The 13609-nt window shown below is 42.6% G+C and overlaps 1 protein-coding gene across 1 annotated transcript in view; it reads right to left on the bottom strand.

Moving 5' to 3' along the window:
• LOC311060681 (protein sidekick-2-like) overlaps positions 1–13609 on the bottom strand; it is a 216801-nt gene that overhangs the window by 183284 nt on the left and 19908 nt on the right. The window contains exon 3 of the mRNA XM_084078960.1: positions 903–1036. Coding sequence (XP_083935086.1) covers positions 903–1036 — 134 coding nt within the window. The remainder of the gene's footprint in view (positions 1–902; positions 1037–13609) is intronic.

Below are 13609 nucleotides of genomic sequence, written 5' to 3'. Positions count from 1 at the left end.
TATACAAGCTCACAGCGCGGCACCGAGTGCCGCGCTGTGAGCTTGTATATCTGCTATTTTTGAAAAATCGTGAAAATGTGTGCAAATCTTTGAATATATATATATTTGTAAAGCGAACATTTTTAACTCAAATCTTTGCTTCTGGGGGGTCCCTGGAACAAAATATTTTGATGGGGGTCCGCGGCCAAATACATATAATTTTGGGGGTCCTTGACATGAAAAAGATTGAGCACCATTGATATAGAAACATACGTTTTTCAGAATACTGTTGAGATTTAGGAGAATCGGCTTCAGGTCTCAATGGGTTAATATCTGAGCCAGGCACCTGACTGACTGTGTGTCATCATTCAGCCACCGTTGGGTTCCGTTCCGCCTGCGAGTCACAACAACATTGTGATGAGACTCTTCAGGTTCTCTTCCCAGAACCTCACTGTGTCCAACCAAAAAACACTGAACGGCTTTGATCCGTGAAGCGTGACGTCGCCGCCCTGTGTCGGCTCTGACGTGCGAAAGCTATAGAGGAGCGTGTCTGTCTGTACTGAAAAGTGCTTAATAATAACGTTAAGCTGGACTCACACATTTTAAAATCTGCCAGCATCACACGCTGCAGGAGAATCTTATAAGATTCCCTTATCTGATAATCTGGGGTACGGCTACGGGTATCATAGGAGGTACTATAGGAGAATACTTTCTCAAAGGGAGGGAGTGTTTGTATAGTGTGTGTGTGTGTGTGTGTGTGTGTGTGTGTGTGTGTGTGTGTGTGTGTGTGTGTGTGTGTGTGTGTGTGTGTGTGTGTGTGTGTGTGTGTGTGTGTGTGTGTGTGTGTGTGTGTGGGGGTGGGTGGGTGTGTGTGTGTGTGTGTGTGTGTGTGTGTGTGTGTGTGTGTGTGTGTGTGTACTCACTCTCCACAGACAGGGTGATGGGCTGGCTGGTCTTGTTCTCTCCGTTCTTGTCGTTGACAGCCTGGACGTAGTAGCGTCCGGCGTCCGGGGCCACGGTGGACAGGATGACCAGGGTGTTGTCCAGGGTGATGGCTCTGAGGGGACACAACACGACCAATGGAAACACACGTTAGAGATGCATGGAGATTAGGGGTGCATCAGTTCATCCAACTAATCAATTTAATCAATTATTAAAACTAGTCCATAACCGGGGACGTGCGCAAAGTATTTGCAGACTTTTAGTTATGTGTGGGCAAGGTGTGTGTTCGATGTCTGCCTAGCTGCAACAGTTCCAACACACACAGTCATGTCGCACATCCCCAGGATGCATCCGCGCGAGCCAGTCGCCACGCCGTGGACCCCCAGCAAACACACACACACACGTGTTTCATAGCGTAAATCAGTGGTTCTCAAACTTTTTCATGTCAAGGACCCCCACATTGACACTAATAGCCCGCGGACCCCCATTTGAAAAAAATATGCCAGATACGATCCACATATGAGAAGATTTTTATGGCTCTAGCAGTGATTTTCAACCATTTTAATTCCAAGGACCCCCAGTTTGACATGCATTAGGCTACGGACCCCCCATTTAATGGCATTGATAATGTACACTCTCTCAGAGTTACAGACCCATAAGGGTCTATTTGGTTAACTATCCATCATTTAGCTGGGGACCCCCTGGAACTCCCTCAAGGACCCCTGGGGGTCCCCGGACCCCACTTTGAGAACCAATGGCGTAAATGGCCAAATGTTGCTGCCTTCCATTGAAAATGAATGGTAGCATGTAGCTTTGTATATCTTCATGTCGCTGGCTTCCACTGAAAAATGAATTGTGTTAGCCTGTATCTTTGTCGCTACCTGTGTGAACGCAGCATTACTGATCCATCCCACAAGGGAAACGCGGGGGTCGTACAAACAGCACCGCAGTGTGAAGCACAAGACAGACACATTTTGGAGTGGAGAGATAATCTTCAAAAGTAAAAATATAAATAAGAAAAAAAAAAACAAGAGCAAAGACGGAGTGAGATAAAAAAGAAGCAGATATAAGACACAGAGGAGACTTATAGAGTCTAGTCTGGCTGTCTGCACTCCACACACACACCAACTGGGATTTAAAATACTTTGTTTTGTTTCCAAAGATTTTCTGTAAAGCCCTTTCAGGTTCCTGGAGACCTGAAGAAAAGTACATCTGCACTGGATACAAACAACCCAAAACCCTGTGGTGGTTTATCATCTGCACTGAACCAACAAGGTTTTGCCTAACAAGAGCCATGACACGTCACATTTCTAAGGAAAAGGGAGATGCCTCATCATAATGCAATAATGTTATATTATAATATTACCTATTATAGATCAGCAGAAACTGCTCTTTCAATACTACAGGTATTGTATTTGTAAACTCAAATGTATGCATCTATTCATGACAGATTTAGGGGTCACCACCATGCAATCTTGTGGTGGACATTTTATTAAAATTATTTTTGCCACGGACATACATATTAAGTGGTCAATAATATTAACCCATTAATGTTATTGGTGATTCTTAAAAAAAATCTAAATCCTAACAGTTTTTTGAAAAAAATCTAAAACATAATGCAGCTATGATGTAAAGACAGTAAAACACTGACAAGTAAAGTTACCTATCTGCCTCTGCCCCCCACCTCTCTGTCTATTTTTTATGAGAAAACATACGTTTGTATTGCCAAAGCAAAAGTGGAACATAATCAAAACAAAGCAATGTTTTGTACAATTAAATAATGTGTGTTCTCTCTCTCTGTGTTCTATCTCAGTGGTTCTCAACCTTTTCAGGCCACGGCTCCCAAAATAATCATATTCAAACTGGGGAACCCCCAAAATAATCAACTGGGGACCCCCCACAATAATAATATTTGAACTGGGGACCCCCCACAATAATAATATTTGAACTGGGGACCCCCCACAATAATAATATTTGAACTGGGGACACCCCACAATAATAATATTTGAACTGGGGACCCCCCACAATAATAATATTTGAACTGGGGACACCCCACAATAATAATATTTGTACTGGGGACCGCCCACCCTGACAAGCATTTGGAATTGTAGGAGTTAAGGCATTACACTTAGATTTGATTCGGTTCCACACATAAATATAGTGAAAATAGCCGATCTACTGTAAAAGCTCACATGGTGAGCTTGTAGATCTGCTATTTTCCAAGTTTTTCTTTCTTATATTATTTGACAAATTAGCCAATGTTTAACCAGTTTTTATAGTATAGTTTGATGATTACTTTGGATATAGTAATGATCTTTTTTAATTTGTTTTGCCATGTTGTTGTCCCCCCCCCCCCAAAACCCCGTATAAAATGTCACCCCCCTGGGGGTCTCGACCCACAGGTTAAGAAACACTGTGTGTGCTCTCTCTCTCTCTCTCTCTCTCTCTCTCTCTCTCAGCAGTCGTGCTGAATTCCACAGTCGACATTGAGTAGCAGATACTAGACAATAAACTACTACATATTACTATATTATTTGCCCAATAGCCAGTGTCAGTAGGCTACATTTATGTAAACCAAACCTATATCAGTCATAGAACATATCCATGCTCTCCTGCGGAAGGGACTCATTGGACTATATTAAAAAACAAGTTGTAACGCTTGCTTGTACTCACCCAAAAATGAACATAGGGTCAGCTAATTGTCCTCTAGTTTCATATCCATTTGACATTTAAAGGCAGAAAACGTGCATTTAGGAAGATATCTCGACTTTCCCTCCACTTCCTCCAGTGAGCACACACACATAGCACCATTGACAGGTGCTTTGTTGTTGGTGCGTCACGTTGTGTTGCGCAAGACTGCAGGTGCAACCTATTAGGCTAATCATGCATTGTTGTGTTAGAGTTAGACTCATGCATGACACACTATAACCAAATACATTCAAAAGAGATTGGATCAAGTGTATCTAGAGTATACGTGTTTTTTATTTACATTATTATGGAGAAAAAATATTATAAAAAACAAATTTTATGAAAAATATTTTTTGGAAAAATATTTATGATTTCTTTTTTTTCTATATATATTTTTAAACTGTAATATTTGCCACGGACATAGACGAGTCTCACCACGGACATGAATGTCTGTGTACGGACATGTTGATGGCACCTTCATGTTCTGTTAAAAGGATCGAACACCCTAGGTGGGGTTGGTGAAAGGGCCTTTTTGTGTGAGTTTGCATGTTCTCCCCATGTCCCCTAGGGTAGGTACCCTCACAAAAAGATGCAGTAAATCCTGGTCTCTATATTGTCTCCCCCTGGTCAGCTGGGGCGCCTGATGGAGGGGAAAGGAACTGGTGGGAATAACGTGTTCCTTCCACACGCTACGTCCTACCGGGGAAACTCCCCCCTGTCAGGTGATAAGAAGCGGCCTGCTCACTCCTCATGCATTGAAGGAAGCATGAGCTCAGTTCAGGGCTCTCCCCCGGCTGGCAGAAGGAGGGTAGCGCCCAGGATTACAGCTTAGGCAATTGGCACTGGGTGAAAAAATCGTTTAGTTTGGGGGAGTGAGAGTGTGCTGGTTGGTCAGTTGATTCTTCGGTCGTTCCGACATTGTTGGTCACCCCAGAAATATCATCGCTGCTACATCAACTCGTTTTGTACTGGCTAAAGTTTTCGTACACCACTGCAAACTCCAAATAAGCAGCTCAGATGATGAAGCTTTTAACAAGTCACCGAGATCTTCATCTTTGCTTAATTGAGAGTGATGCAGCATGAATCCATGTATTTATAAATACCGTACACACACACACACACACACACACACACACACACACACACACACACACACACACACACACACACACACACACACACACACACACACACACACACACACACACACACACACACACACACACACACACACACTCCCCTTGATCTCACGGTGAACACACCTGAATCCACATTTTAATTACACCCTTCACGCAGCATTAGTCTATAGATTTACAATGTGAACATATTGACGGTCTTCTCCCCTTATGGGGCTTTGCTCTTTGCCTGTGTGTCCTTTTGCATAATAGCTCCCCACGAAAAAATAAAACCCAACAACTTTTAATTGGCTATCTTGTGGCCCTGTCCTGCCCGTGGCCCGTGACTAACTAATGGCTATTTGGCAGAAAGTGATTTTTGTCCATAAACGCCTAATGTATTCCAGGTTGCCCGCTCAAATGAGCCTTGAACGAGTAAACAATGATCCGGCCCTGCTCTGTGTGTGTGTGTGTGTGTGTGTGTGTGTGTGTGTGTGTGTGTGTGTGTGTGTGTGTGTGTGTGTGTGTGTGTGTGTGTGTGTGTGTGTGTGTGTGTGTGTGTGTGAGAGAGAGACAGAGGGGGGGGGGGGGGGGTCCTGTTGTTGTCTTTATTAACTCCTCCCCTGCGCCTTTGCCAATGTGCCTATATTGGCGAGCAGAGGTGAAAAGTAACTAAGTACCGTAATTTCCGGACTATTTAAGCCGCTACTTTTTTCCCATGCTTTGAACCCTGAGTCCTATACAACGGTGCGGCTAATCTATGGATTTTTACAGATAACGGCCACTAGGGGACCTTCTAAATCTATGGATTTCACACCTGCGGCTTATAGTCCTGTGCGGCTTGTTTATGCACACATTTGTTTTTTTTCCCTAAATTTGGCTGATGCGATCAGGTGTGCTTTATAGTCCGGAAATTATGGTACACTTTGCCGCTGTCGGACAGAAACCTCTTATCTCCATATTCTAACTTTCTTCTTTTTTTCCCCGTAAATTAACGCCATACTTGATCATACTACAGCGTCACACACACACAAAAGTAGAAGCGACGTGTTTGGAGATCTGTTCCATCCACTGAAAACTGTTTTTGAATTTGTATGCTAAAAAGTAACAGTTTTGGATCCCACCGGACACAGACAATATATATATATATTTTTTTTACTGCACTTAACTTATTAGTTTCAGTTTATTAGATGTTTTTAATGGTGTGATGATTCTTTTTTATGGAATTGCTTATTGTAGCACTTTGAGATGTCCACAGTAAAGTGCATTATAAAGAAAATCAATTATCATTTGTATTTTTACTCAAGTAACCAACATTTTGAATACTTGTAACTGTGACTTATAGTGTGGTATTGCTACTTGGTACTTGGTAAAACAATTAAATAAAATCACAACACTTCTCCCAGCAGTGCCAGTGCTCTCTCCCACGCACGCGCACACACACACACACACACACACACACACACACACACACACACACACACACACACACACACACACACACACACACACACACACACACACACACACACACACACACACACACACACACACACACACACACACACACACCCTGTGTTCATATTATCTCTGTCTGCTCTACAATCTGGAGCTAGATAGATAGCAGCACGTTCCTACTGAGTGACTTCCTCCAACACACTGTCTGTCTGTCTGTCTGTCTGTCTGTCTGTCTGTCTGTCTGTCTGTCTGTCTGTCTGTCTGTCTGTCTGTCTGTCTGTCTCTCTCTCTCTCTCTCTCTCTCTAATGCAGTGGTTCTCAAACTTTTTCATGTCAAGGATCCCCAAATTGACATTTATTAGCCCGCGGACCCCCATTTGAAAAGATTTGCCAGGAACCCCCATAAGAGAAGATTTTTACGGCTCTAGCAGTGATTTTCAACCATTTTAATTTCAAGGACCCCCAGTTTGACATGCATTAGGGCTACGGACCCCCATTTAATGGCATTTCTATCTCTGGGACCCCAATTTATATTGTAAAAATCAATGTTAATTTAACTCTGAGAGTGTACAAATGGAACCAAATGGACCCGTTAGGGTCCATTTGGTTCCATTTGTACACTCTCTGAGTTACAGACCCATAAGGGCCCATTTGGTACCATTTAGCTGGGGTCCCCCTGGAACTCCCTCAAGGACCCCTGGGGGTCCCCGGACCCCACTTTGAGAACCAACGCTCTAATGTATCCGTGCAGAGTCACTATTTGGTATTCTTGGTCACTCAGAGGACATACAGTATGAGGTTTCTACCCGACAGAGACGATAATATAAAGGTTGTGACGATTATGCTCAAAGAGAGCCGGTGTCTGTATATCAATCATAAAGCTGTCAAATGTGACATTTGATACGGGTGCCAGATGCTCAGCTGTTTGTCTCAGGCTGACGCTGTGCACACTGATAAATCAATCTGAACGCGTTACGGTTGAGAGACGCTGGTATACAATGAGCCTCTCAATCTGAGCACATCGTTATTTATATACCACAAATATTCACACATTCTCGCATTCTCACACCCGGTACTGTCAAGCGGTTGACGGCTCTTATCTCCATATTTAAACGTTATGTGTTTTTTCGTAATTAACGCCCTACTTGATCATACTACAGCGTCACAAAAAAGGATTTGCTACTTTAGCTATTTTTTAATTTAAATCCTGAAAAGTAACACTTTTTATTTGGGAGATTATGAGGTTATGAGATTACGAGGTTTATTTTATTTGGGAGATTATGTGGTTTCCACCGGACAGAGATGATACTGTCCATTTCCAATGGAAGATGATTCACGGTACTTTGTGATACGACAAATATTTAAAATACTAGCATAGCTAGCATGTAGATCTATTATTTCCATTTTCTCCCTCATTCATCCATTTATGTATTTATTGTTTGTTTAGGTTTTTTTAGATGGGGCATAACGGGACTCATCAGTGAATCAGGACTAAAGTGAGGGTAGGGGGGTGGTACGTAAATCCAGGGGTCCCCTAATGTGTCCAAAGAGTGTGTGAGTGACCACTGATAGCCTACACTGTAGGCCCTACAGTATCTGGCTCCTCCTGAGAGCCTCTCCCTCTAGTTACCATGCCAACGGCCCATCAACGATAATAACGACCAACAACGACAGCACTGCGCGTAACAAGACCATCAGTACTGATTGTGAACAGCCATTATTGTTCAATAACGGGATGAGTGCAGCCACTGGACTCATGCTGCATCTCTGCACAGGGTGACTATAAATACATAAATAAATAAATGAAACAGCCTCACGCTGTGAAGGCAGAGTGAGTCCCGCGTTCCACTTTTCCGTATCACATCTAACCGCCTCTCTCTGTAATCCACACAGCCCCCCCCCCCCCCCCCCACCCACCCCCAGACCCCCCCAAGCTGCTTATAAACTCAGCAGGGGGTCCTATAGCCGAGTGGCCGAGGGGTCCTCTATGCAGGGAGCCATGCAGGGAGTTAAACGAGAACAGAGGAGAAAGACCTGACTCAATCACCGGGCACATACTGTATACACCAGGGGTCTTCAATGTTTCCAGGCCAAGGACCCCCTAGCTGAGAGAGAGATGAAGCAGGGACCCCCCACACTAAATACTGTGTAAAATGATGTTGCAGATTCAACTTTTTTTCATACATTTCATAGATAATTGGATTCATGTTAATGTGTATTTTAAGATAGTTAACCTTTAAACCCTCAATATTTAGTCAACTTGACTGTTCTGCTCTGTACTTGGTCAGCTCTTTTTCCCTCTACACCGACTCTCAGAAAATAGCTGATCTACAAGCTCACAACGCCTCGCAGCGCGAGGCGTTGTGAGCTTGTAGATCTGCTATTTTCAGCTAATGAGTCCCCTCCCCGCCACACAAAGATTTGGCGGACCCCCTGTAGTAACTCTGAGGACCCCTGCTGAAGACCCCTGGTATACACACATGTGCACTCTCATGCAGAGAGGAGGTGAATGTGGATGCATGTGAGCAAGTGCACTGCTATTTTCAAAAGATGTTTATACATTTGAAAACCTGAAATGGGACATTCTGCATCGTGAGTACTTTTACTTTTGCTACTTTTAGTACATTTTGATGCCAATACTTTTGTACTTTTACTCAAGTACATTTTGATACTTTTACCTAAGAACTTTTTCCACCACTACGGGGGTATATCTGTACCGGTTGGTCAGCCGGGCGGCAGCGGGGCCGGGGCTCATTTGGGATTCACGGCACACGGCGGGAACTGAAAGCAGCGCTGAACTGAACGGTGCGGCCCGGCATGCAGGGGTCCCTCTGCGGCGGCGGCAGCGACTTATGATCCGCGGTAAATATTTAATGCTGGCTCTCGCTCGCTCGGTGACATCCTGGACGACCCGCCGCTATGAATTATGGATCCCCTCAGGGCCGCGGGGGGGGGGGGGGGGGGTTATCGGGGACCTTTTCTAAAACGTAGGAGGGGTGGGGGGGGGGGACTATACGAGAGATTAACTCGCTATAGGCTGTCACAGGGGGCAGATTGCGGAGCACAAGTGTGCGGACGAAGTATACTCACCCCCCCAGTACTTGAGTCAAAGTATGCCATTCAACTGCATTCAACATAGGTAGGCAAGAAAACTACTAATCACCAGAAGTCTTAAGTGCATTCTCTTCTAAAACAAGCAACTTAAGAGTATACCTAGCGCTACGGTAAAAGTGCAATATATCAGCTACCTACTTTCCTAAACAGATGAGACAAACAGCAAAATCAAATGAGCAAGAGCTAAAACAAATAAGTGTATCAAATAAACAAGATCCAATAAAACAAGAGCTCGTACAAATAATTGACAACAACTAGGCAAGGCTAAGAGGAAGGGTCAGGGTAGCTGTTTCCTGAAGAGGTGGGTTTTCAGCCTGCGGCGAAAGATGGGCAGTGACTCTGCTGTCCTGACATCAGTGGGGAGTTTATTCCACCACTGTGGGGCCAGAACAGAAAAAAGCCATGACCGTGAAGATCAACCAGAAGGACCACTGAGCAATGGGGCAACCAGTCACCCCGAGGTGGCAGACCGAAGTGTCGGGCAGGGGTGTAAGGCTTGACCATAGCCTGGAGGTAAGAAGGAGCTGTTTCTTTCACTGCCCTATAGGTTAGCACCAGGGTCTTAAACTGGATGCGAGCGGCTACAGGAAGCCAGTGTAGAGAACGGAGAAGGGGAGTTGTGTGGGAGAACTTGGGGCGGTTGAACACCAGACGAGCTGCAGCTTTCTGAACAAGCTCCAGAGTTCTGATGGCAGACGCCGGGGCACCAGCAAGGAGGGAGTTAGTAGTTAGTTAGTCCAGGCTGGAAATGACAAGAGCCTGAATGAGCAGTGTGAAAATGAAAGTGAAAATTTGCTCTGTCAAATTACTGGAGTACTTGCTTTTGAAAATACTTGTATTCAAAAGTGTATTATAGTGTGATCTTTGGTGCTCACCAAGGGGGGCCCGGACCCCAGACTGGGAGCCACTGTTCTATATTCCTGTCTGTACCCCTCGTGTTGCACCTAGCTATAGGTCTCTCTCTCTCTCTCTCTCTCCCCCCTCCCTCTCTCTGAGCATCTGCCAGTGGTTCTTCCTGGGAATGGTGACTTAGCACGTAGCGGGCACGGTGCTGGGATTTATCAAGCCACAGAGCTGAGAAATTAGGACAAATCAGATATGTGTGAACACGCTATCGCGCTCGCTCTCTCTCTCTCTCTCTCTCTCTCTCTCTCTCTCTCTCTCTCTCTCTCTCTCTCTCTCTCTCTCTCTCTCTCTCTCTCTCTCTCTCTCTCTCTCTCTCTCTCTCTCTCTCTCTCTCTCTCTCTCTCTCTCTCTCTCTCTCTCTCTCTCTCTCTCTCTCTCTCGCTCTCTGCTTCTGGCTGATGTCTCTCCTCCTCAATCCTCCTACAGCTCCTGCTTTGATGCCAGGCTCACTTCCTGACAGGGACTCTATACCCGGGGTGGCACCAGGCCTCGAGGTGGGCGTTAACCCAGACGTTAAATACACTTTATAAGTACCAACAGTAAAAGTACTAACATGTTTGAAAATAGCAGATTGGCTATTTTCAAATGGCCTACTCATATTTTTTTTATCTGAAAAGTAACTAGTAACTAAAGGTGTCAAATAATTGTAGTGGAGTAAAAGTACTATATTTGCCTCTGAGATGTAGTGGAGAAGCAAAAGTACTGACAACTGGAAATACTCAAGTATCACACTAAAAGAAAAAGCTAAAATATTAATTGACGATGCTCAAAAAGACTCAGGTTCTTCACATCAAATGACTAAGAGTCATAATAGATGAAACATTAACATGTAAATACTGTGATTTCAAATGGTTTCTTCTGTAGTGTGTTTATTGTTTAATCATTCCTGTAGTTGTTATGACAGCTTAATTCATCCTTGTATGATGTCCATTGTTTCATTATTCCTGTATCATGTAGTTGTTATGACAGCTTAATTCATCCTTGTATGATGATTGAAGTACCGTTTGGGCCAACACTTGTCTCAATAACATATTCCTGGTCCAAAATACTTTTTTGATAATGACTAGCTTTGCTAAAAGTTGCAACTCGTTTGCTCCACGCACACAAAAACAGATTATGTCAACTTTATTCACTTCACAATGACATAAGCATGAGCATTAAAGTTATGCCGGAATAAAAGCCTTTGTTGTTGAATTAATTAAGCCATTAAGACCGGGAACGCATCTGTGTCACTTTAGATTTCTTTGGCTATTGAAAAATAGCAGATCTACAAGCTCATAGCGCGGCACCGAGTGCCGCGCTATGAGCTTGTAGATCTGCTATTTTTTTTTTTAATCGTGACAATTTGTGCAAATCTTTTCTATTTCTATTTTTTAAAGCGAACATTTGTAACTCAAATCTTTGCTTGTGGGGGTCCCTGGAACAAAACATTTTGAGATGGGGGTCCTCGGTTAAATACATATCTAAAAATGTTTTCTAAATCCTAACAGTAGGCCTACAGTATGTTGCTCTATCAGTGGTGCTCCAACTTTTCCATGTCAAGGACCCCCAAAATGATATGTATTTGGCCGCGGACCCCCATCTAAAAATATGTTGTTCCAGGGACCCCCCCAGAAGCACAGATCGGAGTTAAACATGTTCGCTTCAAAACATATACATGTATTAAAAGATTTGCACAAATTGTTCCCGATTTTCCCAGAAATAGCCAAATAAATCTAAAAATGACACAGATGCGTTCCCGGTCTTGATGGATTAATATAAATGTCAGAGCTGTCCACAGCCCTCCTCTGAGACACAGACTGAATAAACAGAAATGGTACAATCTTGTAATGAGCATTAGTGAGGCCCAATTATATGGAGAAAGGTTGAAAATGGGTGAAGTGCTACTTTAATCAATATTCTTTGAAATACCGTCTCTTTGGAACAGTGTACTCTAATTGCATTTGTCATTATTTCAACAAAAAAAGGGAGTTTTTTTTTAAAGAAATCTGAAAAAGACCAATTATAAAAGATTTGTAACACTTCATGGATATCCTTGTAATGCATCTCAACTAGTAGATTTAAATGTATTAGCCTACTGTATGTAAATTGTTAATTTCTGTCATTTTATATTACTGCTTTGCAGACTTGGATGAAGTACTGACATTTTTTACTTAAGTAAAAGTATCAATACCACAATGTAAAAAATACTCTGGTACAAGTAAAAGTAAGGAATTCAAAATTAAAAAGTACAAACGTATGGGCATCAAAATATACTTAAAAAGTACCAAAAGTAAAAGTACTCATGTCCCATTTCACAAGTTCTTCATGTATACAAATCTTTTGTAGATAGCAGATCAAGTACACAACTACTTCCAAATAGCCAAAAGTATATAGGGTTGAAGTGGTGATGTATGTTTTGTAAAAAATATTCAAAATATTCAAAATAACTAGTTACTGAAGTTTTCAAATAATTGTAGTGGGGTAGAAGTAAAAGTATAGAAAATTGGTACTCCAGTAAAGAAAAATACCTCAAAATTGTACTCAAGTACAGTACTGTACTTAGTTACTTTACACCAATGCTGCTTAGTCTTTGATTAATGCAATCGTTGTTCTTGCCTCCTTTTCTTTTTTAAGTATATCCTCAATTCTTTGGCATCTTAACTTCTCCTGCACAATGTTCAAACTCTTTTTTATCTTGTAAGTAATAATACACCAGAGCACTCATGGTAACAAAGCCACAAAGTGCTTTACATTAAAAAAAAGAGTGAATCAAACAATAAAACTTCAACATCCAAACAATGGAAAAAGGCACTTGGACAAAAGCAAAGCAATAAAAGGAGATTACGACCGAAACCAAACGACACCCACTGTCCTCGTTGTATATCGTTTTCGTCGGGCGGAAACCTTGCATCTCCATTTTTATTATTAACCCATTCAGACCGGGAACGCATCTCTGTCATTTTTTTTACCTTCTTTGGGCTATTCAAAAATAGCAGATCTACAAGCTTGTAGCGCGGCACCGAGTGCCGCGCTACAAGCTTGTAGATCTGCTATTTTTGATAGCGAAACCGAGAAAATGGGTGCAAATCTTTGAAAATATATATTTTTAAAGCGGACATTTGTAACTCAAATCTTTGCTTCTGGGGGATTCTACAAATGTCTTCTAAATCTTAACATTTTTAGAAAAAAACGTACGTTGCTATAGTATCAGTGGTTCAGTGGTCCACGGACCCCCATCACAAAATATGTTGTTCCAGGGACCCCCAGAAGCACAGATTTGAGTTAAAAATGTTCACTTAAAAAAAAAAATACAGTATATTCAAAGATTTGCACACATTTTCACAATTTTTCAAAAAAATAGCAGATATACAAGTTCATAGCGCGTCAACTCGGTGCCGTGCTATGAGCTTGTAGATCTGTTATTT

Source organism: Gymnoscopelus microlampas (assembly GCF_963454915.1).
Source record: "Gymnoscopelus microlampas genome assembly, chromosome: 14".
Classification (NCBI taxonomy): domain Eukaryota; kingdom Metazoa; phylum Chordata; class Actinopteri; order Myctophiformes; family Myctophidae; genus Gymnoscopelus; species Gymnoscopelus microlampas.
Note: the sequence above shows the minus strand (reverse complement) of the source record. Positions and strands in the feature narration are given on the sequence as shown.